This window comes from Octodon degus, unplaced genomic scaffold, assembly GCF_000260255.1.
Source record: "Octodon degus isolate 3935 unplaced genomic scaffold, OctDeg1.0 scaffold00098, whole genome shotgun sequence".
NCBI lineage: Eukaryota > Metazoa > Chordata > Mammalia > Rodentia > Octodontidae > Octodon > Octodon degus.
Window position 1 is genome coordinate 9,933,521 of NW_004524674.1, and position 24,595 is coordinate 9,958,115.

The following is a 24,595-nucleotide window of genomic DNA, read 5'->3' on the forward strand; positions in this document are numbered from 1 at the left end:
GACTCTGTGTACAGGGCCCTGCGGGAGCAGACTTGAGGCTGGGAGAGGGCAGCTCTGTAACCATGGCAGGGATGGTCAGATACCACTTTACTCTTGAAGGAGAATCAGAATGTCTGGCCATGTAGGAATGAGTTTTACTTGAAGTGCGGAATGGTGGGCTGCTCAGCCCTACATTGACATGCTAAAGCTCAGGTTTCCCTGGATTTATATTTTAGAATTAGGAAGGAGTTTGAAGATCACCTTGTCAGTATCTTTATTAGGCAAAAGACACCAAAGCTTAGAGATAATTTTCCTAAAGCCACAGAGTGGATGGTGAGCCTCCTAAGGCACCTGTTTCTGAGCACTTTGTTCACTCAGTTCCCATCCAAGCTGCTGCCTTGGTCTGTTATCACAACACATGGCCAGCAGCTGGGCTCAGTATTGAGAGCATCGCCTTCCTTTAGAGTGCAAGGCCAGCAAAGTAAGCTGTTAGCAGAGCCTGGATTGGAGCTCCAGGTCCTGTACCTGCCGTGCCTCATTGTACTAGGTTAAACATGGGCTGGCTGTGGGCCATTGTGACTGCTGTGGTGGGTTTTCACTGGTGTGAAGAACACAGATAAACTTTAGTCCACATTTCTAGGGACAGAAATTTGAGGACAAATGGGAGTTGTTTCCATTGTGTAACACTGAGTGGGTTTTGCCTTTTGCCAGGAGACAGTGACAGATCTGGGATCTACCTTGTTTATACCAGAGCCTTCTCTTCTGTCTATCTTACTTTGAAGGAAGTGTACTAGTTCCTGACATTGCCTTTTCTCAAGAATTAAATATTGCTTTGAGAAAATAAAGTACAAACTATATTAAACGTAAGAGGAAAATAAATAGCTCACGTGGATGCCTATGTATAGTTGGCATTTTTAAGTTAGCAGTATATTATAGCTATTAATGCTGCCACCACCTCAACACCTATTGCTTGTGTAGAGAAAACTGTTTCACACACTCAATCCTCTACTAATCTAGTAAGGTAGATGCTCTTATCACATTTTATAGAGCAGAGCACTGAGGCACAGAGAGGTTAAATAATATAACTCAAGTTGTATGACTGGCGAGGGGGTAGAACCAGAGGCTTAAAAGAAAACAGAAGGTCTGAGCTACACATAAGTCCTGTTTTGGTAGAATTTAGTAGTCACCTAGCTAATTCCCGGGGAAGTAAAACTCCTTTTAGCAGTAGACAGTGGGGTTAGCTCAGAGGCAGGCCTCTGTATATGTTGCCTTCTCTGGGACCAGCCTGCATGGAGACTTGATTCTGACCAACAGGAGCTTAGTGAGCAGAAAGTACCTTAACAAGACACCGCCCCAAGGGACCTGTTCCCTGCTAGTTCAGAGAGAAAAAGCTAGGAGCACACATCACAGAAATACTGGGAATCTTCTGCATGGTTCCTGTGTTAGTCATCTTTCTGTTACTAGCATATGGTCCCTGAAATGATGAGCTTAGAAAGAGGAAAGGTTTATTTTGGCTCACAGTTTGAGATTTTAGTCCACAGCTAATTGACTTTGTGGTTTTCGTGCCTAAAACAAGGCAAAACCACATCCTGGTGGTGGAGGGGAGAGAATGAGGAAGGGGCCGTGGGGTCCTACTGTCTCCTATAGGGGGTCCCCTCCACCATCTAAGGCCTCCCCCAGGTTCCATCTCTTAAAGTTTCCATTGTCTCTCAGAATTACCAGGCTGGGGAAGGTGGGCAGGGGTTGGGGGGGAGTAAGTCTTTAATAACAAAGAGTCTTTGGGGGACACTTAAGGTCCAGACTATCATACTCCTCAATCCCCTTTATCTCCCTACCTGGTTGGAAGGAGCAGGATGGAGAGAAATAGAAATCAAGGTTGTGAGTATGGGCCCTGGTCCCTGGGTTATTTTTCATGTTGGGAATTCCGCTTGAGAATGTGGCCAAGCCTCTGAATTCAATTCTTTTTTCAAAGGAGTCACATCCCAAGCCAGTCAGTCTACTGTCTTAGGCCACAAAGCTGTTTTTGATATGATTTGTGTTCTCCCCAGCTTCCTGTCAACTTCTGCATCCTTTCTCCTTTCTCAGGGCTATTCTGTTTCTGTTTCTTTCCCCTACTCCCAACTTTCCTCTACGACTCCTCTTTCTGCACAGGAAATGTGTAAGTGACCAAATGAGAGGAAAATCTGTCAAATCAATACACATACTTCATAAATAAATGACATCAGCCAAACAAAGTTGGTCTTTTTGTCTCTGTTGCACAACTGCTTTCCCATCTGCATGCCCTCTCAGCTGTACCTGGAGGCCAAGGCTGCAGGGCTCTGGGCTGCTTCTCTCTGTGCACCTCCTTTCCAACCTGGAGTGGGAAACAGATGTTGAGCTACTTCACATCCCAAGCAGGAAGTCCATCCGGGTGGGAACAAGGGAGGACTGACTGCTTTTTCCTGTTTTGTCAGAGCATGAAGGGACATCCGCCCCCAACGCCCCTTTTTGGAGATGATGATGATGACGCTGACGCTGACTGGCTGGGGTGAAGGCCGGGGAGCCTGTGCACAGAGCTCTCTACAGCCCTTCCCAATAAGCATGATTTTGCACAGCCAGCCCTGGGTCTAGGCAAGCCACAGGGTGAGGTCAAGGTGAGCAGTTCAGCTACCTGAGTTTGGCCTCTTGGGAGCCCTCACCTGACTTGGTGAAGAGGATCAGGACTCTGTCTTCAGAGCTGGTGTTTGGAGCAGTCCACTATGGCAAGGTCCATGTGGAGGAAGGGCTGTGAGGTTCCTCTCCAGCCCGTCACCCACAAGGGTCCTGCCCTCTTTCAAGCTTTTTCTTCTCTTCATTCACTCTCAGACTGACCTGAGAGCCCAGCTTCATCTGTCAGAGCCTTGCTGTGTCCAAGCAACAAGACCTGTCTCCCGGGTGGGGGGTCTTCCAGGAGAACCACAGGGAGATCACATCATCTCTATCCCTGTTCAGTCAGCAGCCTGCCTGCTGTCCTAGGATGTATTTTTTTCTCTGCCTTAAGTCTTACACGTGAGGTCAATGAGTATTTGAAATTAACAAAACTAAAATAAATGACTAATGAAACTTGACTTGGTCCTTGGAGAAAAATTAGTTCTACGGGCTATTGGTGGTTCTTGTGGGAAACTAAGGGTGGGGGTAGTAAATGGATCTCTTAATGTGCACAGAAGTGTTGTGACCTATTCACTTTGGTATCTTAACCTGAAACTTAGGCTTCCAAAGAAGGTTACCACTGAGCTGTCCCAGCTCATCTAGCCGCACAAGGCTTAGGGACTTATGGTTGTCTGAAGACCAGTCTGTAAAGGGCCTCTCCCAAATGAGCCATGAGAGAAGTTGGGAGGGTTCACATTTTCCATTGTCCTTGGCACCTTAAGAAGTCTTCACTTTGGGAGCAGCTTCAGTCTCTCTGAAATTGGGGGGCCAGAGAACAACAATGAGAATTTATCTGTAGCTATATTATTTATTTTAGGCTCTTCCAAAGACCATGCAACTAGTTCTCAAAAATAAAATGTTACTCAATGTTGATATGATAGGAACCTGTCTGGGTGAGGTAGTGTATGCCTGGAATCCCTGAATTTGGGAGCCTGAGACAGGAGGACACTGGGTGTTCAAGGCCAGCCTGAGCTACATAGTGAGTTCAGGTCTAGCCAGAACCCCATAGCAAGACCTGGTCTAAATGAATGAATGATAGGAACCTGAATTCCACTCTGTCTGGCCCACATCACCTTTGTAGGTTTTAGGCCTATCTCCGCAACATGAGCTTGGAGGGCATTGAGAGCAATCAGGTATTAACCTTAATTATTTAACAGGTGCTGCTGGCTGGCACTGTACATAGACTGTCTTGTCTCCAACACTCATTGCAGGAGACATGAAGGGTTTATCCCCTTTTATAGGGAAGAATCAGGCTTAGAGAAGTAAAAGCAACTTGTCCAAAATTATATAGCCAACAAGCTATAGAACAGAGATCCAGTTCTTGGCTGGCTGATTAGAGTCTGGGCTCTAGGCCACCACCACTGCTGGACTGCCTTGGGATTGAGAGGAGCGAGTTGTGCAGAAAGGACCCAAGACTGGATTTACATTGGCTCCCCAGATGGCTGTATTCATTATGTGTTCGGACATGTACTAATAAAAGTGTAGGCCTTTGGCCCAACCTGGCATTTCTAGAGACAGATTTTCTGCCCCTTTTTGGTACAATGTAAAGTAGTTTTCTAGTCTATTTCCTTGCTCCCTGAGTGCTGTGTGGCCTTAGACACTTTAGCACTTAGCACTTTCATCAGCCCCTCATGAAAACAGCTGACAAGACGGACTCGAGCTAGGCATGGATGGTGGCACAGGCTTGTGAACCCAGCACTGTTGGAGGCTAAAGCAAGAGGATCAAATGTTTGAACCCAGCCTGGGCAATTAGCCAAGACCCTGTGTCAATTTTTTTTTTTTTTTGGAACTGGGGATTGAACTCAGGCCCTTGCGCTTGCCAGGGAAGCACTTATTCCACTGAGCCATCTCCCTGGTCCCGTGTCAAAATTTTAAGAGTTTCAGGGGTATAACTCGGAGCAAAGGCCCTGGTGTCATCAGGTCTTTAGGATTGAAAAAAAAAAAAAAGGATGGCGTGAAAACTGCCTCTGTGTCCTAGTAACTGGGTGACTAGTTCTTTGTTCTTCAGTTTCCTCTGTAAGATGGGAGACAGGAATAGTTTATATTTTGTTGTAATATTTAAGTGGACTTAATATTTGTAGAGTGCTTAGAACACTGTCTGGCACCCTGTAACTACTAATGAGAAGTTAGTTTCATTTTTAAAAGTTTTCCAGGATTGGCGGTGCATGCCTGCGATGGAGACACTTGGGAGACTGAGGCAGAAGGATCACTGTGTGAGGTCAAGGCCAGCAAGATCCCATCTCAGTATTCTTTTAAAAAGTAGGGAAAATACTTTTTATGACCTGGCCCTGAAGGGTGTAGAGACAGCAGTGGATTGCTTCCTAAGTGTAATGTATAATCACTCTCTATAGCCTAAATGTAAAAAAGAAAAAAAAAAAAGACCTCTATTATAAAAGCCACATTTAGAGACTGTCAAACTGAGGCAATTACTGGCCACCCATGAAGGTGCCATTTCAGCAGAAGACGGCAAGAAGCCCTAGGGCAGGACTTGATGGATACCTGAGCTCCCACTGAAACCTTACACTTGTGGCGGTCCCGGGCAGCTTTCCAGCTCCCTGTGCCCAGCAAGCCTACAGGTGTCACATACTCCACTTTCTGATGGTTATTATACATGGAAAAGCAGTCATATTTTTGCTTCTTCCCTCAGAGAGCAGGTGCTAACATCCATCACAACTCAGGCACTTACGTGTGTGTGATGGGGTCTTTTATTATAGTGGGGCACATATTAATGCTTGCTATGTGAACAAAAGAATGGGAAGTTGGCGTTTGGGGGTGTCCGTGTGGAGGCAGTGTTTCAGCCTGTTTCTGAGCACAGAACTGTTGGCTTTAGCAGATGGACAAACTCAGGCCTCGGATAGACAGGGTGCCCCCAGCTCCATTCATCCCCCCTCAGGTCCTGCAGTTGGGACAAGGTTGTATTCTTTCTGTTTGAATGAGGAAAAATAGATCAACAGCCACAGACTGTTCAAAAATATATATTTATTAAAATGTATTTGTTTTAACTCCCAAAGCTTAAAAGTATCTTTTCATCTAGCCCATGAGGTACTTAAGCATAGAAATTACAGTATACAGCAGTGGTTTTTCTCTCCCTGGGTTTCTTTTTCTTCTCTGTAAAGTTCAAACATCTATAGTCCCTCTAATTTGAAACGGGTGCCACCTTTGGTCTGACTGCTTCCTGTGTCCTCAGTCACCCCCCCCCCCCCGCCATCGCCATGGCTTAATCAGTGACTGAATCATGTCTCCACATCGGATCATCACATAAGCAGTGAGTAATAAATAGAGAGCACTAAGCACTGACAGTGTTAAACGCAGTTCTCTGTTCTGCATAAAAGAGAATCTAGGTAAGGGTGGGGGCACTCACCCCGACATACTGACCTCCCCTGCAGGCAGTGCCATCTGATGGCAGGGGCTCGTTCTATTCAGATGATAAGACAGAGCCTTGCTAACACCTCAGTCTAATCAGTCTAACTATAATCAATTCTTGTTTATCCCCCAGGAAAGGGAGACAGGCCTCAGCAGATGCTGCCATCCATCATTTATAAAATATTTCATTAAAATTTTTATTTTGTATGAATGTGCAAAATTGCCAAGCAGAAGTCCAATGAGAAAATGAAAAATCTTGGTCCACGTGATCCACTGAAAGGCAATCTTCATGTGTTCAAAGGCAGAAAGGTGAGAAAAAGGAGCAAGGGTAGTCTCTGACCTGCCCCCCCCCCAAAGACATCTCTGTGGAAGATGCTCCTGTAGATAAGGCACAGAGCAGGAGGCAGGGTGTCCAGGTTTCATGGCCATTGTCACCCAGAGCCCATCTCTCTGTCCTGAAGATCTTTGGAAGTAAGTTTTAGCCACAGTGTTGCATCGTCCACCGCAGGCTCTGGCTCCTCCATCTGCACCCTGGTCAGAGCAGCCTTAAACACTAAGCTGGGGCCTGCCCAGGATGGTGAAGGGGAAGTGGCTGCAGTGCCCTGCGAACTCCAGGGAGTGAGTCTGGCTTCTGTCCACAGTTGCCAGAAGCTGGGCAGACGAGGAAAAAGCAGTGGCAAGTATGACATCTGGAAGAAGGGGCTCTGGCTCCCACCAGCCCTCAGGGCCTGCTTGTCCTCTGCCAGCTAAACCTTGCCGAGAAGAGGGTACACTAGGTAGTAGCCCACAGCTGAGCCCAGGACCACACCAAGGAAAATCCAGGCATTGTAGGACATGACAGCCAACATTATGAAGTAGCCAATGACCACCTGAATGACATGGACTAGAGACTGGCCAAAATGACACAGAAACCACCTAGACAAAGAGAACCAAGTTAGTGCTTGTAATGTGTTAGAGGCAAGGAGTTCCTATCTGGGAGTAGCAAGCCCTGATGTTACAACCTAATACTCTGAGCCTAGGAGAGATTGCTATTTATTTATTTATGGAACTGGGGATTAAATTTAGGCCCCTGTGCTTGCCAGGCAAGCACTTATTCTACTGAGACATTTCCTTGACTCCAGATTGCTTTTTAAAGAAACATCACTACATTTAGTCTGAGCTTCCTGGTATCCTAGGCAACAAGGGAAATGATGTATGTGATGTGTCTTGTCTGAAAAGGGATACAAGGAAATCATCACTAATGCAGATTTTTTAAGACCCTGAATGTATTGTGGGAGGCAGGATGACAATGCAAAGAGCAGCCACTCGTGGCAGATCAGTTCCTAGCTTTGCCATTTGCTGAATCTGGCCTAGCAGAAGTGTTTAAATGTCTCTGAATGTTAAATTCCTTACCAGTACAACAGGAATAAAACTCCTTCCCTGCAAGATGGTTTGGGAAGACTTCAGCCACTCAACTAAGGTACTTGGTGATGGCACATGCAGACTAAGCTCCGGAAGGTGAGGATGGAGAGAGGACAGAGACAGACTGGGGACTCTATACAGCTGCCTGATCTAATGGAAAGGCAGAAAAGGTGGATACATAGCTGACAGCAATTCTTAGCATTTGCTTCGGGACAGCTGTAGATGCCCCCCTGGGTTGGAAGCCTACTGGTAGGAAAGAGGGTTGAGTGGCCATCATGCTGCTAGGCAGGGACCTGCAGCACAGTTTGAAGGTCACAGGTCCCTGCAGAAATCCTGAGCTTCCCAAATATCTCTGGATATAGCTTTGGCCAAGGTAATGGGGAAAGTTCAGCTATTGTTCACCTTATTAAGTGTAACCACTTTTAGCAAGTCTCGGTCTTTTCCTCGGCCTTCCCACCTCCTACCACCAGTGCCCGTACCTGAAGGTCATTCTGCTGACCGAGAGTGAGTCTGTGTCTACAGAGTCCTGTTCTCTTGCCAAGATGAGCTCCTGGCTGGCAGGCCTGTGCAGGTTCACCAGAGTGTGGTAGAGGAGCTTGGCTTTGCCAACCTTGATGCCTTCGTACAATACAGCTAAGAGCAGGACTACCAACACGGAGAGTGCCATGCCTGTTGAGAGAGGTGGAGTTGAGAAGTAGGTTCTGGTGTTTCATGTACAGTAAGGCAGCAAAAGTCATTTATAATTAGCGTATATTTAAAAAAATCTAGTACTGTAGATATTTTTACTACAAAACACATTTCAGTAAATACACTGGCTTGAACATTATACAATATATACACATCAAAACATCACATAAATAGGTACAATTTCTGGAAGGAAGGAAAGAAGGGAAGGAGGGAGGGAGGAAGGGAGGGGAAGGAACAGAAAAGCAGGGATCAGGGGGGCAAGATGCAGAGACCTGGCCCGCCCCCTGAGCAGTCCCACATCTGTCCTGACATGGCTGTGCACAGCGAGGTCCTACTCTCACGTGGGCATACCAGACAAGTCTGGAAAGAAGGACATGCAGCAAAGGAGGAGTACTCATCACCCAGGCATGCTTGGATACAGGTGGGTTTTATTTTCTTGCATAATTCTTTAGTTTTTCCTGTATCTATTTTATAGTAAAGAAAGCTCCACTAAGTTATTTTGTAGAAAATAAGTGCTTGCTTACTAGAGCTATTGTGTAAAATTAACTTCTGGTTCTCTTTTTTATGTCTTTAATGGGGAAAGACATGGTCAAGCTAAAGATTTTGTTTTGCTTTTTTGTGGTACTGGGGATTGAACACAGGGCTTTCATATTGAGATACATTCCCAGCCCTTTTTTAATTTGAGACGGGCTTTGCTAAATTGCCCAGACTATGCATGAATCTACAGTCTTCCTCCTTCGACCTCCCAGAGTGCTGTTAACAGGCATGTGCCACCATGCCTGGCTTCCAGCTAAAGTATTTTGTGGGGCTCAGTGACATAATAAATATGTATTTGGTTTCTGCCTTGGTTTTTGGCACACAGCTTAAAAAACCCCTGGGAATTGGCCAGAGGTTTTTCTTTCTTTTTTTTGGTATGCTATTAAGATGACTAAGTGGGGGGGGGGGAAGATGACGTAAGTGTCTGACGCTCTAAGATAGCCAGCCTCAGGATGGAGCTGGCTACCAGGTGACTAGAGGGTTGGAACTCTCAGCCCTACCTTCCACCTCTGGAAAAGGAAGAGGTGATTAAAGGTTGAATTAATTACCAATAGCCAATGACTTAATCATACTCTAAATTCTGTGAGCCATTCTGGCCATAATTGGTCCCAAGAAGGGGTTCACGGGACCCAATTTTATAGCTGACTGGTCACAAGTACAGGAGATGACCTGAAGTTTGCAATTAATGTCTGGTAGGGGGAAATCTTGCAGCATGGTGCTCTTAACCTATGGGTCTGTGCATCTAATCAGTGTGAGAACTGAACTGCAGGCCACTCAGCTGGTATGGGAGGGGGGGGAGCCACAGAGCTGGCCATAGAAGTATCCTGAATGAGAAAAAGTAAAAGCAGGTTGGCATTTTCCCTCAGAGGCAATCATCTACAAAAGATGGAGGATTTCAAAACATTAAATTACAGGTAACTGCATGCACATGGTAAAAATTCCAACAGTACAGAAAGGTATGTAGTGAAAAATCAGTCTTCTCCCCAGCCTGGCTTCTCGGATCCCTGGTCCTTCTCCCCAGAGCAGCTATCATCATGTGCATACTAGCCTTCACCTGTCTGAATGACACATCCTGTTTCTGCACATTCCAGCATCTGACTTCATCCAGCTGTACCTTGTGTGTGGGTTTATACAGACCCGCTTGTTTTTTCCAATGGCTCCATAGTATCTGTAATATTTTATTTTCCAAAGATGGCCACCCAAATATTCTAATTCCTTGGTGAGGAATGTTAACACTCCTCACCAAGTGGTAAGGGCCATGCTTTCTCCCCTTTAGCCTAGGGAGACCTTTCTGACTGCCTCAACCAATGAGGTGGAAGTCATGTGATTTCCAACGATAAATCTTTAAAACCTCAGGTGCTTCCTTGTTTTCTTAGGACAGTCATGTTTAAAACCCAGCCATCCTGCCATGAGAAAGCCTAGCCCATAGGAACCACACATAGGTGTTCAGCCAAGAGCCCCAGCTGAAATCCTAGCTCACATTTAGCATCAACCAATGCACATGAGGTGAAAAGTGCCCAAGGTGATCCTGTTCCAGGTGCTATGTGACAATACCTCCCGAGGCCTTCAGTGAGGACCACTAAGCTGAGCCCAGTCAACTTCTGGAATCTGAGTGAGAATGATAAAATGACAGTTGTTTTAGTCTACTTACTTAGTAATGGTTAATTGGAATGGTAAGCCCTTGTAGGGATGATTATAATTTACTCAGTCTATACCTACAGATGAGCATCTGGGCTATTTTTAGTCTTTTTTATTCCTATTTTTTGTTTTGTTTTTTTGAGACAAGGTCTCACTATGTAGTTGAGGCTGGCCTTAAACTCGCAGTGATCTTCCTTCTGCCTCAGCCTCCCAAGTGCTGGGGTTACAGGTGTGCGCCACCATGCCTGGCAAGATCATTATTTGTGTTGCAAAATAAATCATGAATTAGTTTAGTATCAAATTCTGCTCTTTCGAGTCAAAGGAACAGTCTTCCCTTTCAAATTGGTGTCTCATCTAAAGTCCAAGGCTGCAGAGGTTGCAGGGGGCTTTTGAGCTAGTGCTGGACAAGCCCAGTGATGGAGGTCCCAGCAATCCTAGGAGGACTCGATCTAGTTCTGGCTTCAGTGCTTACTCACTGTGTGCCTCTGCATGAATCTCTGTCCCTGTGGGGCTTCAGTTCCTTCCCCCTAGGAGAGAGGGAAAAGCTACCTCACCAACCTCTGAAAGGATCAGGAATATTATGGAGCCCTGTGCAACCTGAAGGGTAGTGTTGACAAATGGAATTGCAGCTGCAAATGGAATTGTAGTTGCAAAGTTCCTTCTCAGGGCAATAATGGAGGAATGCTGGTCTCCAGTGCCCCATGCTACAAGGCTTGTTAAGCAACAAGCCTGAGCTGCTGAATTCTTACCTGCAGGACTGTGGACACTCCAGAAATCAAACAGAAGCATGACCTTATCTGAGAAGATGAAATGCATCTGGAATAGAAAGGAATCTGTATCACAAGGCACTTCAGGCAATGCAAGTTCAGATTCCTAACATCTTGGGATATCACAGTGACCTGATACCATGAAGCTATGTCCCCTTGTGCCCTCTACATCCACTGGGGAAGCAACAGGTTGCCTCTTCTTACCCCCAGTCCAACCCTCCTGCTCAGCTCCAGGTCAGGCTCCCCCGAGGGAGCAGAGTGCTTTTTGTCCTGGTGAGTCCAGGCAGATGAGTGCAGCATGCCGTGGAGGGGCCCAAAGACAGCTCTCTCCAATCTATGCGCATCTGTCCACCTCTGTCCACTGTGCACTAAACACTGGCTGAGCTAGCTTTGTGCTCAGCGTCAAGAAGGGTTAATGTCTCTTCTCTGAATGAGTTCAGGGCCTTCCAGGAAAGACTGAAGGTAAATGCAATGCTCATATGATGCTTGTCTGCCCATCTCAAGAGTGCTGTGTTCAGGGTGTCATCAAGGGATTTTTATATATTACCCAACCTGATGGCACAAGAGTCCTCTGTGTGACAGGGACAATTAGGCACATTTTATAGGAAGGAACCTGAGGAAGCTAGACTCAGGGTTAAGTAATTTGTAGGATGCCACAAAGCTAATATGGTGGCAGAGCTAGAATTCAAACCTGAGGCTAGCTGGATCCCAAGCAGTGTCAGCTCTCCAAAAGAGGGCAAGACAGGACCTGGACTGCAATATTAGATACCCAGCCAGGCTTAGGACTATGTTTAGCAAGACCAAGGTCAGTTTGCTCAGTCAGGCAGTTTTCTCTTCCCTGGAAAGAGAATGTCCCATCTTGTCATCAGGTAAGGCTATGTAGCTAGCAGAAGTTGCTCTGCAGGCAGCAAGCTGAGGAACCCTGGTAGCACTGGGATCAACCGGTAGAAGCCTTTGCTTTCTAAGACAGTGGCCCAATATTAAAATACTAGTGTGTCAGAGCTGGAGGTATTGCCAGAGGAGTTTTGGTCTCCTGGTGTTCAGCTTTTTCACAAGAGAACGCTGGCAAATAAAATCTTCCTCATTGCTCCATTATAAAACACTGGGTTCTGAGTGAAGAGAAGAGAGGCTGAATTCTGCTGACGTTCAGATTGAAAAACACTGATCCAGCCCAACTCCACCCCACTCCACCCTCACATTTATAGGTGGGAAAGGGATCTGCCCATGAGGCTTGGCTGCTCTCAACTGTGTTCAGTGGAGAGGCCCTGGAGGCCTCCTATTCTCAACTCAGAAAGGGTGTTCAGGCTGAGGCAATCTTCCAGGGGTGGGTGGACCCAAGGGCACACTAGATGAGCTGCATTTTGTATAGAAACTCTGCCATGTGGATGTTCCATGGCTTCCCGAAACCAAACTCACAAACGTCTGCCCACAGGCAGGAGCCCCAAAGCCCTGTCTGCTTTTCCCTCCACTCTCGAAATACAAGAGCAAAGGCAATAGTAAGGAACAGTAGACTGCGTCTAGGATTTAGAACCTCATCTGTCCATCAAGGCCTCTCATAGGCTTCTGTGCCTCATGGGAGAAGTTAGGAGAAAACATGTGAGGCTGTGTTCACATAAAGTGACATGGTAATATTGACCTCTTTGCCATACCTATGGAAACGGGAGAGGTGTTTTTCAAAATGGTTCCATGAAAAACTCAGGAGGTTAAGGAATTTCTGTAAATGGATTCTGCAGTCAAGTTTGGGAAAAACTGTAATTGGCCAAAATAATGTTTTACAGTCCCTCTGCTGCCAGGCAGCTGAACTTAGAACCCTAAAGTGGAGTGTGCCCAGACCTGGGGGACATGGAACAGTCATGAGCACTCCCACTGGCAAGTGGCTTACTGAAGAAGGGACAATGTCTCCTTAGAATCTTCAGGGTCTTACTAAAAATGCATAAGCCTAGGCCTTTTCAGACCCCTCAATCAGAATCTGGGGCAGAACTCAGGAGGTAAGGGAGCCCATGATTTTAACAAGCTCCTTCAGAGGATTTTGACACTCACTTCATTTGTTACAGCCCAAAGAGAGACAGCAAGGCCTCTGCACAGTCGGGACACAGATTATAAAGCTACATGTCCTGGTTCTGCCTCCTAGCTCTGGTAGGAACCAGCTGTGACCTGAACTACTGGCACAGCAGGGCCCCTCTAGACCTCAGTCTCCTCATCTGTAAAATGGGGCCTGGACTCTAAGAACCCTCCTCCTGGTTTGGACCAACTTTCAATGGGCTCCTGTGAACTTGATGCAGGCAGGCGCTTAGCTTGAGATCCACTCCTACCTTGGAACCCGCAAAGGAGTATAAAGGAACTGCATCTGTGGGGTGGGTGAGGGCTGTCATCCATGTTTGTTTCAATCCTTGTGTTCAGGTGTGGACACTGCAGCTTTGGGTCTCCTAGAGATCTGAAAACAGAGCTGGCTGTTCTACTCAGTACACATGCCTTTTGGATTTGAAAGAAGTCTGACCTGTTAACCCTGTCCGTGCCTACACATGTGCCACGCTCTCTGGATCTAGAGGACAAAGAATGTAAAACCATGTGATGGGACCCTACGGCTACAAAGCTGCATGAATTCTGATGGTCTGCATGGACCTGCACTGTGTCATCTTCTATCCTCTGGGTCACCCCTCCCACCTCTCTGAAATCACTAACTCCTTTAAACTGACAAGAAAGGCACAGAAAGGACCACTTACCTGTCCAATTCACCCCAAGATCAGGCAGGAGATCCACAGATTCTTTTGGAAAACCTGTGCTGGTTCTCAAGCTTAAGTGTGGTCTACAAGCACTCTGGTTGTTCCTGGGGCAGCTGTTTGTGGGGCCACACTATGGGAAGCCATCTGAACCCTGATACTCTCCTGCCACCTAGTAGAGCTGGTCAGGTAATTTGTGTAGTGGCTTCCAAATGGAAACCTTAGCAGTCACTTTAAAATCATGTCAAAGGATTTTAAAATAAAACTAGCTTTTTATCCCCCTAATATGAAGTGGTACTTGCTAAGGGTAAAAAGCTGAGCTAGTACTAAATAGGCAATAAAACTCATTTTGAGATCTACTATCCAGATATCTCCTGTCAGAATTTTAAAAAGTGTACTTGTTGACACAGCAAATTGTTCAGAGAAGATTAACATGCAAAAATGAACAGATAGAAAGACTCCCAAGAAATTTCATTTACACCATGGCTGAACTCACCTGACTTCAGCCAGGTGAAGAGTATCGCCCGTGACCCTGTTTTCATGTCCAGTTGGTAAAGCAGCTGGCATGAATGGAATGTCTGCAGTGGCTAATTAATCACTCAGGGAGTTTCCATAACTGGGTTCCTTCTAGCATCCTTGGGCCTGGGCCAGCTACCTCAGGAGCCCCAAACAGCCCCATAACCTTTGTCAGTGGATTGGAACATCCACATACAGTTATTTGACCAACATTTCCTTTTGTTGTGGGATGAGAAAAGTCCTAGATCCTCATGGAACTGTCTAGTAGGGAGACAGAGAAGAAATCAAAGAACTACTACTGGGTGTATGTCATCAGAGACGGAGGGCACAGCAGAAACCCGGAGGAGCAGGAGGTGGGGGGATAAGGCCTCGTGGGAGACGCCTCAGTAAGGACAGGTGTACAGGAGGCTGTCAATTCTGAAGAAGTAGCAGCAGAAGGCAGCCAGGACGACAAGGGGCCATACAGCCGGTTCAGAACCGGAAGTACAGAGCATTGGTTCTATACTTGCCTCAGAAGTTGGAAGCCCAGGAGGGACAGAAATTCCCAGGCCACTTGGCCTTCCCAGCTGTTGCTTATTTGCTCGAGAAAAGGGATTCAAATCAGCGCACCCTGACTTGTGTGCTCCAAGCTGCAGTTTTCAGTTAAAGGGTTTTGTGGTCAGATATACATGGGGCAGGGCCCCAATCTTGTTCTCCCACTTGGGCTGAATCTGGGCTCTAGCCCTTTAATTTACCCGTGCCTTATTCAGGGCCACGCCCTGGGTGGAGAGGGCCCTTGGGGAGCAGAGAACAATCGGTGGGACTTGTTTTCTTCCTTATTTTCTCCTTTGGGGTTACTTAAGTCGTTGAGAAACGCTCCCTCATTTATTAATCAAAGACTTCAGAAGGGGATTTTATGTTCCTGTGCTGCTGCTTGATTAGCTTGGAGAACTTTTTTTAAGGGTTTCCCATCTATTTCCCCTTTTGGAGGACAGACAGAAGATGGGGGTGGGCAGATGCCTACCGATCGCCCAGGTTTCCTGTCTACCAGTCTCCGGCATTCTTCATGAGATGAAGAAAATGATACGATTTCTCCAAGCACCAAGCTCTTTTAAAATGTCATTCTCTCCACCCAGGTGAGCTCCAGCAAGCAAGAGTGTCTGTCATACACGTGCTACTTTCTGACTCCAGGGAGGTAGGAAATAGCTGGGACTGTTGTAAAGAATCACAACTACTTTCCAAGGGCGGGGCCCGGGTTGGGGGTGAGTGCTGCCGGGCCAGCGAGGACCCCCGGGACTCTCGGTAGAAACCTTTCCCGAACCCCGAGGTCAATGCCTCGCGCCCGGGACGGGACCCTCTGCTGTCCTCGCCCACGGTACCCACACCTCTGGCCACACCACAGCTGGCGCTCGTCTCGCCCGACTAACTCTCAGCTGGAGGAACAAATAGAAACCCCGAAGCCACCGCCAGCACCACCTGCCGCGTCGCCCAACCTCGATCCGAGTGTGACACTGTCCTCCGCGGCCCGGGGCGACGACGATCCGGAGTGTCCCGGGCAGCCGCTCCAGGGGACCCCGCCCCAGCTGCCCACCCGCGTCCATCCTCGGCGGGGTACCCGGTACTCACCGCCATGGTGAGCGCGCGGCTCGGGCGCCGGGGCAGAGTCTGTCCGCTTGGGTCTCCGCGCTCCTACTCTTCCAGCAGCGCGCACCCGGATCGCGACCCCGGCCGCGCGGGTCACGTGGTCCCGCGAGGCGGCGCAAAGGTGCCTGGGAGTTGTGGTTCCCACGAGCTCCCCGCCCGGCTGTCGGGGCCGCGCCCCCCTGCTCTGGGGCCACCTGCTCCCTGGGGTCCACAAGTCGGGTGGCCAGAGCCCCTGTAGACGCGAGGGACAGGGGCTTCCGCCCGCGCTCTGGCCTCTGTTAGGCATTTGACTTTGTCTTGGCAATTATCATAAAAATGTTTATTGCTCACTGTCATAAGCTATGCCGTTGATAATTGGAAAGTCTGTCCTGTGGATACAATAACAGCAAACAAGGCGTAAATCAAATCAGTTACGCTCCAGACTTTTGGGGTAGCTAATTTTCTCCTTCATGTTTTCCAGTCCGTTTAAGGAAAAGCAATGAACAATGCTTTTCTCTTTTTCTCTTCTTCTCCTGTGTGCATATTTCTTTCTTTCTTTCTTTCTTTCTTTCTTTCTTTCTTTCTTTCTTTCTTTCTTTCTTTCTTTTTCTTTCTCGTATTTGGTACAAGGTCTCACTATGCAGCTACAATTTGTAGTGATCCTCCTGTCTTCAGTTTCCCTAGCGCTGGGATTACAGGCATGCACTACCATGCCCCATGCCCCGGGATTACAGGCATGCGCAGCCATGCTCAGCGCGTCTGGGGGCAGGGCCTGCGTGACCTGTTGTGCTGGGAATCGAAAGCTGGCTTTAGTCTGCTGAGCTGTCTCGCAGACCTTCATGATTACAATTTCTTTATTGTACAAATCTTTGGTTTTACTCAGTGGTAATACGTTGTCTTGTTTGTCTGGGCCTATATAGCAAAATGCCATAGATGGGAGATTTACAAGAGACACTTATTTGTCACAGCCCAAAGGCTGGCAGTTTTATTTATTATTATTATTATTATTATTTTTTTTTTTTTTTCGGTACCAGAGATTGAACTCAGGACCTTGCGCCCACCAGGCAGGCACTTATGCTGTTGAGGTATATCCCCATCCCAAGGTTGGCAGTTTTAGATCAGAATGTCAAATTCTGTCTCTCCTCAGGGCCCTCTTAGAGGTTGCAAACTGCTGTTTTCTCATTATACCCTCATATGGTACTAATTGGTGTTTCTTTGATTACACAATGATAAACATTTCCACTTGTGGGTATTTCTGTTTTTGTGTACTCCGTGTCTATTTCATTGATCCAGTTTTTGTTGGGGAGTTTTTCTGGGTTATGAGGGATTTTTAACACTACTTACTTTTTAAATATGTTTTTAGTACTTCTTTGTCAACCATCTTAGGAGTAAGGAGTTTCCTCCAGGAAACCTTACCATAGACAGTTTTTGCTGAGACCTTGAGGCTAGAGTCTGCCTCAGTTTAAATCCTGAGCCCTTCAGGATTAACTATGAGGTGTCAGTCAGATAGCTTTATGTTTCTCAGCCTCAGTTTCCTGGTAAGATAAAACTGATAAAGTCTATGTTTTTGGGCTGCTGTGAGACTTAAGTGAAAATATGAGTGTTAAAGTCTTTGCATAAAACCTGGCAGCAGGAACCTTACTCAACAAATGGCAGCCATTGTCATTATTACTGGCAAGTATTTCTGTTCTGAAGGAAAAAAAAAATCTTAAAAAGGTCAAGCTGCTTGCTTGAGGGAAAGGACACTTGACCATCAAAAGCCCTGGCTAGGAGGGCCTCTGATGTGTTGAGAGGCCTGGAAACAACTCGTGGGGTTGGGGCACCAAGAACAGATTTGGGTGTACCTTTCCACCTTCATGGGCAAGAGTAAGATTTGATTTTTACCTAAGTGAGCTCCCATGTACCACACTCTCTCCCACCCCATCTTTCACCCCTTTCCTCCTTCAAGATCTGCATGTGGCATAGCCATTTTTATTTAGCTGTTTTTGTTGGCTTTGTTGAAATCTGTTGACCTTCTCGGTTAGTTTTGACTTCCTCATGGGTGTTATGGTTACAGCACTTAGCCCTACAGTCCTAAAGCATCCCCCTTCCTTTTGCACCACCTGACACCTCCCCTCCCTGGGCCCCCAAGCAGTAGAAATTGAGTTTAGAACACAGAATCCTGGTTCGTAACAGAATTCTGAAACAGTTCTTGCCCAAGATAGCCCCCAGGTCTAGTTTGTGGCAAGATATTCTTTCTGGATTCTATTTTGACAACCTGTGGACTCCCTCTCCAGAACAAGGAAGTCTGTTGCTGTCTTTCCCAGCACACATGGGGACAGAGTCAGGAAGGACAATGCTGCCTTAGATGTTGTAAGAGATCAACAAGGGGCTCTTTAACCAGGGCGCTGAGCTCCTATGTATTGCAGTCAGTTAGTAGAAGGGAAATCGGAGCAATCTTTTCTCCTTCTGAGGTTTAATAGAGGAACTTGAGGTCTTACAGATAGATCACATGCTATTCTTGCAGAATATCTGGCCCTTATGTGCAGATGAGGCTGTGTGAGCCCAAGAATGTCACTGCTGCTCTCTAGGCCCTGGCTTTCCCACCTGCAGCAAGGGAGAAATGCCACTCCTGGAGTGCCCTGCCACTCCTCTTTCACACTGGCTGATGGTTTGCAATGATGAGTGGGCATGAGTGTGGAATGGAACACTTTTTGGCCAGGACTTTTGCATGTGTTCCATGTAACTCCAGTGAGTTAACCTCTTGTGTTCTCCTGCAGGATGCCTTTGTTATTTTATAGTTATTCCATGAGGAGCATTTTATGTATATATGGATGGCCCAAGGAGTATGTGCACATCTGAGATTGGCCAGAGCGTAGACAGTTGTGTAGGTGTGTGTTTGTGTGTGTAAGGCTGTATAAAACAGGAGCCACACCACCAAACCCACAAATGCTTCAATTTATTCTTAGACAATGAAGAAGCACCAAAGGGGTTTTAATGTATATTTTCTACCTATGTCTTGTCATTTTTCTTTCCCAAATGATGATCTCTTAGTGATGCCAGCCTGACCATCCCATTTAAAACTTCAGCCTACCTTGTACCCCATGTCTTGATTACTCCACTTCATTTTTCCCATAGTATTAATGACCTTGTACCATCCCATTTAATGCATGTATTCAGTATTCTTTTTTTCCCACTCAGATGGGAGGTCTATCAGAGCAGGGATCTCTGTGCTTTTGGGAAGGCATCCTCAGACTCTAAGTTAGTGTATATCACACTGTGGACTGCAATGGATGCTGGTTGAATGAATAAATGAATGAATGCATGCATGAATGAATGCATGATGAATGAATGCATGCATGCATGAATGAATGAATGAATGAATGAATGAATGAATGAAATCTCTCTGTGCTTTACTGCTTGGTGTCCTAAGGGAGATAATAATAAGAAGCCTCTGAGACCCAATGGCTTTGTTTCCCGTGCAAGCTGTGCCTGACTGGGGGTGGTAGGCAGAGCAAGTGAAAAAATAACTGTAAAGACACAGAAGAGCAGCATCTCCCCACCTGCACCCCAAATAGAAGTTCCTAAGAGGAGCGAGAACTAAGGAGCCTACATCAATGTGCCTGTGCTGACTTCCAGCAGGGTCTCTAGGGCAACGCAGGAGGAACGGCAGAAGGGCAAGTAAAAACAAGATGGAGAAATCTGTGCCCTCGCACACCCCTGGGACAAAGATACAAACTTAAGTGTGTTCTGCTTCATGAACTCAGACCAAGGGCGGAGATGAGCAATCATGAGAACTGACAGACAGTCCATTCAGAGGAGGGTACATATAAAGTGCAGTACCTACAGGGAGATGTGTGTGGAGTGTGAGGAAAATTTAAATAGAAGGGAGGCAGGTGGTAAGTGACAGAGTCCTGGGAAGCATCCTGCCCCTGAGCCCTCTTACTTTGTACTTTCTGTGCTCTGTTGCTGCTTGCCTAGCTTGGTTGGCTTGGCCGAATTCCTCTGGTGCAAGCATCCAGTTGAATCCATATTGACAGTTCCTCCTGGCAGCTGCCTTTGCTCTATTTTCAAAGGCTCTCATTAGTTCCTTGGACCTTTGCAGTGATTTCATGGCCAGAAGAGCAGAGATGACACCCCTGAAGAGGGAATGGGACTCACTCAGACTCCACCACGAGGCAGTGGCTGATCTGGTGGATCAATCTAAGTTGATCCCAACTTAGCCCTGGACAAGCACCATGGCCAATTCCAAAAGTTGTGTGCAGCCTCTGCCACTCACACTAATGCATGACAGACTAGCCTGACACTACGATGCAAGAGAGGTCAACAGTGCAAAAAAGGGACAGCCTCAGATCCTGGAGAGGTCTAGATGTTTTACCAATGGTAGCTGAGACACTTCTGTGTATAATCCCAAACAGCATTTTGAGATCCAGGATTCACTGGTGTGGTGGTTTAAATCTCAAGTGTTCAGACATTCCTCCAATGGAAATCTCTGGTTTTCTCTGGTTAACTTTAGTGATTCACAACCAATAGACTAAATTAGCACCATGCCACAGGGCTTGTGAGGCTAGGTCATAAAAGGCAATATGGTTTTACAAGATGAAAGAGTTTTGGAAATTGGTTGTACAACAGTGTGAAAGGACTTACTATGATTAACTGTGCATTTAGTTTGTGTGTGTGTGTGTGTGTGTGTGTGTGTGTGTGTGTTCAGGGTCTCATTGTACAGCTTGGATTTGTAGTGATCCTCCTGTTTTTAGCCTTCCTAGTGCTGGAATTGCATGTGTGCACCACTATGCCTGGACTCCTCTGCCTCAGTGTACCTGAGGGGCAGGGCCAGTGTGGCATGTGGTGTCAGGGATTGAACCCTGGCTCCTGGGCTTGCCTAAGCAAGCACTTAGTCTGCTGAGCTATCTTGCTGGCCCTTAACTGTGCATTTAAAATGATAATTTTATGTTCTACTGTATGTATTGTAACTACAATTTTAAAATCAAGCACTATACATGGAATCTTATTCCACCACAAAAAGTAACACAGTACTAATATGTGGAGCAACATGAGTGGAACTTTAAATGAAAGAAGCCAGTAAGTAACAAATGCCACATGGTATATAACTGCGTATGTGTGAAATGTTTAGGATAACCTATTGGGGCAAGCTACAGAGCGTTGGTTGCCAAGGGCTGGAAGAATGGATAAATGAAGACTGGTGATAGGTATAGGCTTTCTTATTCAGTGATGAAAATGTTCTGAAATTAAACTAGTGCTGGTGGCACATTTCCATGAACATATTAAAAGTATCTACTTTGAAAAAGGTGATTCTTATAGAATATGTAATATCTCAGTAAAGTTGTTTGTTTTTCTAAAAAGGCAATGCAGTTTTCACCTTGTACACCAGGACTCTGGCGTTTAGAGCTCTCTACTACCAAGAATTAAAACCCTAAATTCTCTGAGGTGACCATGTTGTAAGGAAAGCTAGGCCATACAGAAGGCTATAAATACTTTTGGGTTTTTTGTGCTGGAGACTGAGCCAAGGCCTCATGCCTGCTGCTCAGACTCTGCCACTAAGCTACACACCAGTACCTGAAGCTACAAATTGGTGCTCCAAGTGAGAGCCATAGCATCCTCTGCTATCTAGGAGAAATGAAGTCACCTTCAGCATCCAGGCCAGCTGAGCCCAGCCTCAGCTAACTGACATCTCAGTGAAATCACATGAAAGACTCCAATTGAGAACTGGCCAGCCAAATCCTTCCCAAATTCCTATCCTATAATGCCCACAGCAAAATAAAATGGTGGCTCTAAACTGCTAAGTTCAGAGGTAGTCTGTTAGGCAACAGTGGATACTAAAACAGTATAATCCATTTGAGCTTTTCTCCATTCCTTGAGTTCATCCTGTGGAAGGAAGATGAGGACAAGAGTGGAAAATAGCTAACGCTTTCCTTTTCTGAAGAGTTTTTAAAATTGATCATTCACTTACTTGTTAATGCATTCCGCCTCTCACAAAGGCTTTGAGGAGCCCACAGAGAGTCAAGAGAGAATACCAGAGAATGGAATCAGGAAGGAAAAGACACACCACGGTCAGAGAAGAAAAGCAATACCTCATTCAGAAGTACCCACGAGGATGATCACCTTACCCCTGGGTGAGTGCTGAGGAACTGGCAGTGATGACAGGGTGGTGGAATGGGGGTTGCAGGCTCTTCTGAGGCCCATCCCAAGGAGGCCTCTCTGATCATCATCAGTGAATGCACATGGAGGAGTCTCTGCAGTTGAATTAGCTGCTTTCCCAGCTCTGGGACAAAATACTTGACACCACTTAAAGGAGAGGTTTTGTTTGGTTCACAGTTTCAGTGAATCCAATCTGTGGTTGGCTGACTTTCAAGCAGGAACAACATGGTGGAATGGCATGGTGGGGGAGAGCTGTTTGTGTCATGGTGGGCTGGAAGCAGAGAGAGGCCAGGAGGGCTGAATCCATCAATGCTATTGGATTGGGGCTGCCGAAGCCTTGTGGAGCTCACACTTCACCACAGCCTGCTCCAAAGGCAAGAAAGCTCAAGGATTTAATATTCACTCTCTGGCTTTTGTTTGTGCTTTGGTTCATTGCTTTACCATGTGCCATTGTATATCACAAGCATTCAATTTTCTTTTTCAATTTTACAGGCCACCCAGCTAAGAGGAGACTTTGGACTTGGATTCTTCAGCAGTGATGGAAATGTTAAGATTCTGATGGCTCTTAGAGATGGACGAAGTCTATTTTGCCTAATGAGATGGACGAAGTCTATTTTGCCTAATGAGATGGACAAAGTCTATTTTGCCTAATGAGATGGACTTGATCCTTTTGGGGGCACAGATGAAATGTTATGGTTTAGATCTAAAGTGTCTGCCAACAGTCTCATATTTGGAGGTGGAAGCTAGTCAGAAGGTGGGGATAATCGTGGGCATGACTTGGGAGGGTGTAGCCTCTTCCCTAGCTCCTCCCAGAGCTGGCTGACTTTGGACTGAACCCAATGAAACTGTGACCCAAATAAGCCTTTCCTCCCTTAAGTTGTTGTTATTGGATATTTTGACCTAGGAGTGGAAATATGACTAATACAGTGGTCAATCCATCATGTATCTTCAAACCCAGAGGCTTTAACCTTTTCAAAGTTTCAGAATATTGATTCTGGGCTCTGATTTTTCTCAGTATGGCTGGCAGAACCTGAGTTCTCTCTTCCTGCTCTGGCTCTGTCTCCATTAGGACCCTGAGACTTTTCTTTGTTCTTGCATATGGCCCTGCTCATATCAGGTGGCTGAGCCTCCAGAGGGCAGCTCCTTGGGGTTTCTGTTGCATGTTTCCTGGTTCTCAGAATGAGTGCTTTGTTTTGGCTTCATTGGCAAGGTTAGGCTTTGTGTGAATCCAGTCATTATTGAGGCCAGGGAGGAGGAAGGTAACACCGCTGAGAATTCAGTCTCCTTCTTCACCTGCCACAGGTGTCCACTCCAGCTGCCAGGGACACCAGGCCTCAACCACCTGCCTCCTTCAGGAAGACCAAGGACCTCAATGTGTTCTCAATGAAGCAGCATTGAGCTCTGAAGGTCAGTCACTCAGACTAGCCCACATCAGTCAGGCAAACTGTTCTGTAAACCAGGGTTGTCCACATTCCGGTCAGACTACGATAGTGGATTTCCAGATGCTTTTAAAAAACATTGCAGCAACATACACAAACCAAAATTTATCATCATAACCATTTTATGTGTAGAATTCAGTAATGTTAAACACCATATTGTGTAGCCAATCTCCAGAATGCTGAACCCTATAACTGTCTAAACAATTCCCTAGTAACCTTCCACTCCCAACTCTTTACAACCACCATGATATTTTCTGTCTATGATTTCAACAACTCTAGATACCTCAGATAAGTGGAACCACAGAGAATTTACCCTTTTATGACTGGCCTATTTCACTTTGCATAGTGTCCTCAAGGATCATACATGCTGCAGTGTGTGTCAAAATTTCCTTTCCTTTTAAAGCTAATTCCATTGTATGTATGCTGCAATGAACATATGTGTACAAACACAAATGCTTTTTTTTGGCCGAACTGGGGATTGAACTCAGGCCCTTGCATTTGCCAGGGAAGCGCTTATTCTACTGAGCTATCTCTCCAGCCCCTACAAATGCTTTTTAGAAGGAAGTCCTTGTCAGGAATCCTGAAGCTGGGTGCACTCAAGTAATCACAGCACTCAGAGACTGAGGCAGGAGGATTGCTGTGAGTTCTCGGCCAGCCTAAACTACATAGTGAGACCCTGTCTCAAAAAGCAAAACAAAAAACAAAACCAAAAAAGAATCCTAACCCTGAAGTACCAGTTCTTGTGGAAAAATGGTATGAACTGGATTCCCTTCCCTGTCTGTATGTATACTCTTGCTGCTTGCGATGTCCCTGAGAAGCCCTACTGGTTCTGACTGGACATAATTTCCGAATCTTAGGGAAAGATGAGGCAGAAGAGTTTTAGCTTATTCATGGAAGTTTTTCTTCTCAGCAGGATTTTCTTCTGTTGGCAAAAAAAAAACCTGATGTTCACCCCTAGAACCCTAAAACAGTTCAAATAGCAGCATCTTGCCAACACTCATTGGTTGATCTACTTAGGTATTCTGGCTTGTTTTGTACCTTGAATTATATGACGATACTGGTGAGAAAGAGCTCGGCTGGGTAAACATTCTTATTTGCATGTACTTTATCACTGGGACTGTGATCAAGTGTTCATTTCCGC

The 24,595-nt window shown here is 46.2% G+C and overlaps 2 protein-coding genes and 1 long non-coding RNA gene across 7 annotated transcripts in view; 2 read left to right on the top strand and 1 right to left on the bottom strand.

The window, feature by feature from the left end:
* The window catches only part of Fkbp15 (FK506 binding protein 15), an 84,173-nt gene extending 81,108 nt beyond the window's left edge, over positions 1-3,065 (top strand). For all 4 annotated transcript variants that reach the window (XM_023723198.1, XM_023723197.1, XM_023723199.1 and 1 more), the window contains one exon: positions 2,433-3,065. In XM_023723198.1, coding sequence (XP_023578966.1) covers positions 2,433-2,510 — 78 coding nt within the window. In that variant the 3' untranslated portion in view covers positions 2,511-3,065. The remainder of the gene's footprint in view (positions 1-2,432) is intronic.
* Positions 801-16,022, bottom strand: Slc31a2 (solute carrier family 31 member 2). 2 transcript variants are annotated; one of them, XM_023723203.1, is made up of 4 exons: positions 15,881-16,022; positions 11,022-11,088; positions 7,890-8,079; positions 801-2,332 (listed from the first exon to the last, which is right to left on the bottom strand). In XM_023723203.1, exons 1-4 carry the CDS (start codon positions 15,884-15,886, stop codon positions 2,185-2,187), a joined length of 411 nt encoding a protein of 136 aa, XP_023578971.1. In that variant the 5' UTR covers positions 15,887-16,022; the 3' UTR covers positions 801-2,184. The 2 variants fall into 2 exon arrangements, with proteins under 2 accessions (XP_023578971.1, XP_012371724.2); XM_012516270.2 differs by lacking the exon at positions 801-2,332 and adding an exon at positions 5,606-6,924 and having other exon boundaries at positions 15,881-16,007.
* Positions 15,101-24,383, top strand: LOC111818619. The gene is made up of 4 exons (XR_002822568.1): positions 15,101-15,449; positions 21,856-21,990; positions 23,331-23,422; positions 24,312-24,383. It is a non-coding gene; the product is annotated as an uncharacterized LOC111818619 (long non-coding RNA).
* The last annotated feature ends 212 nt before the right edge of the window (positions 24,384-24,595 follow it).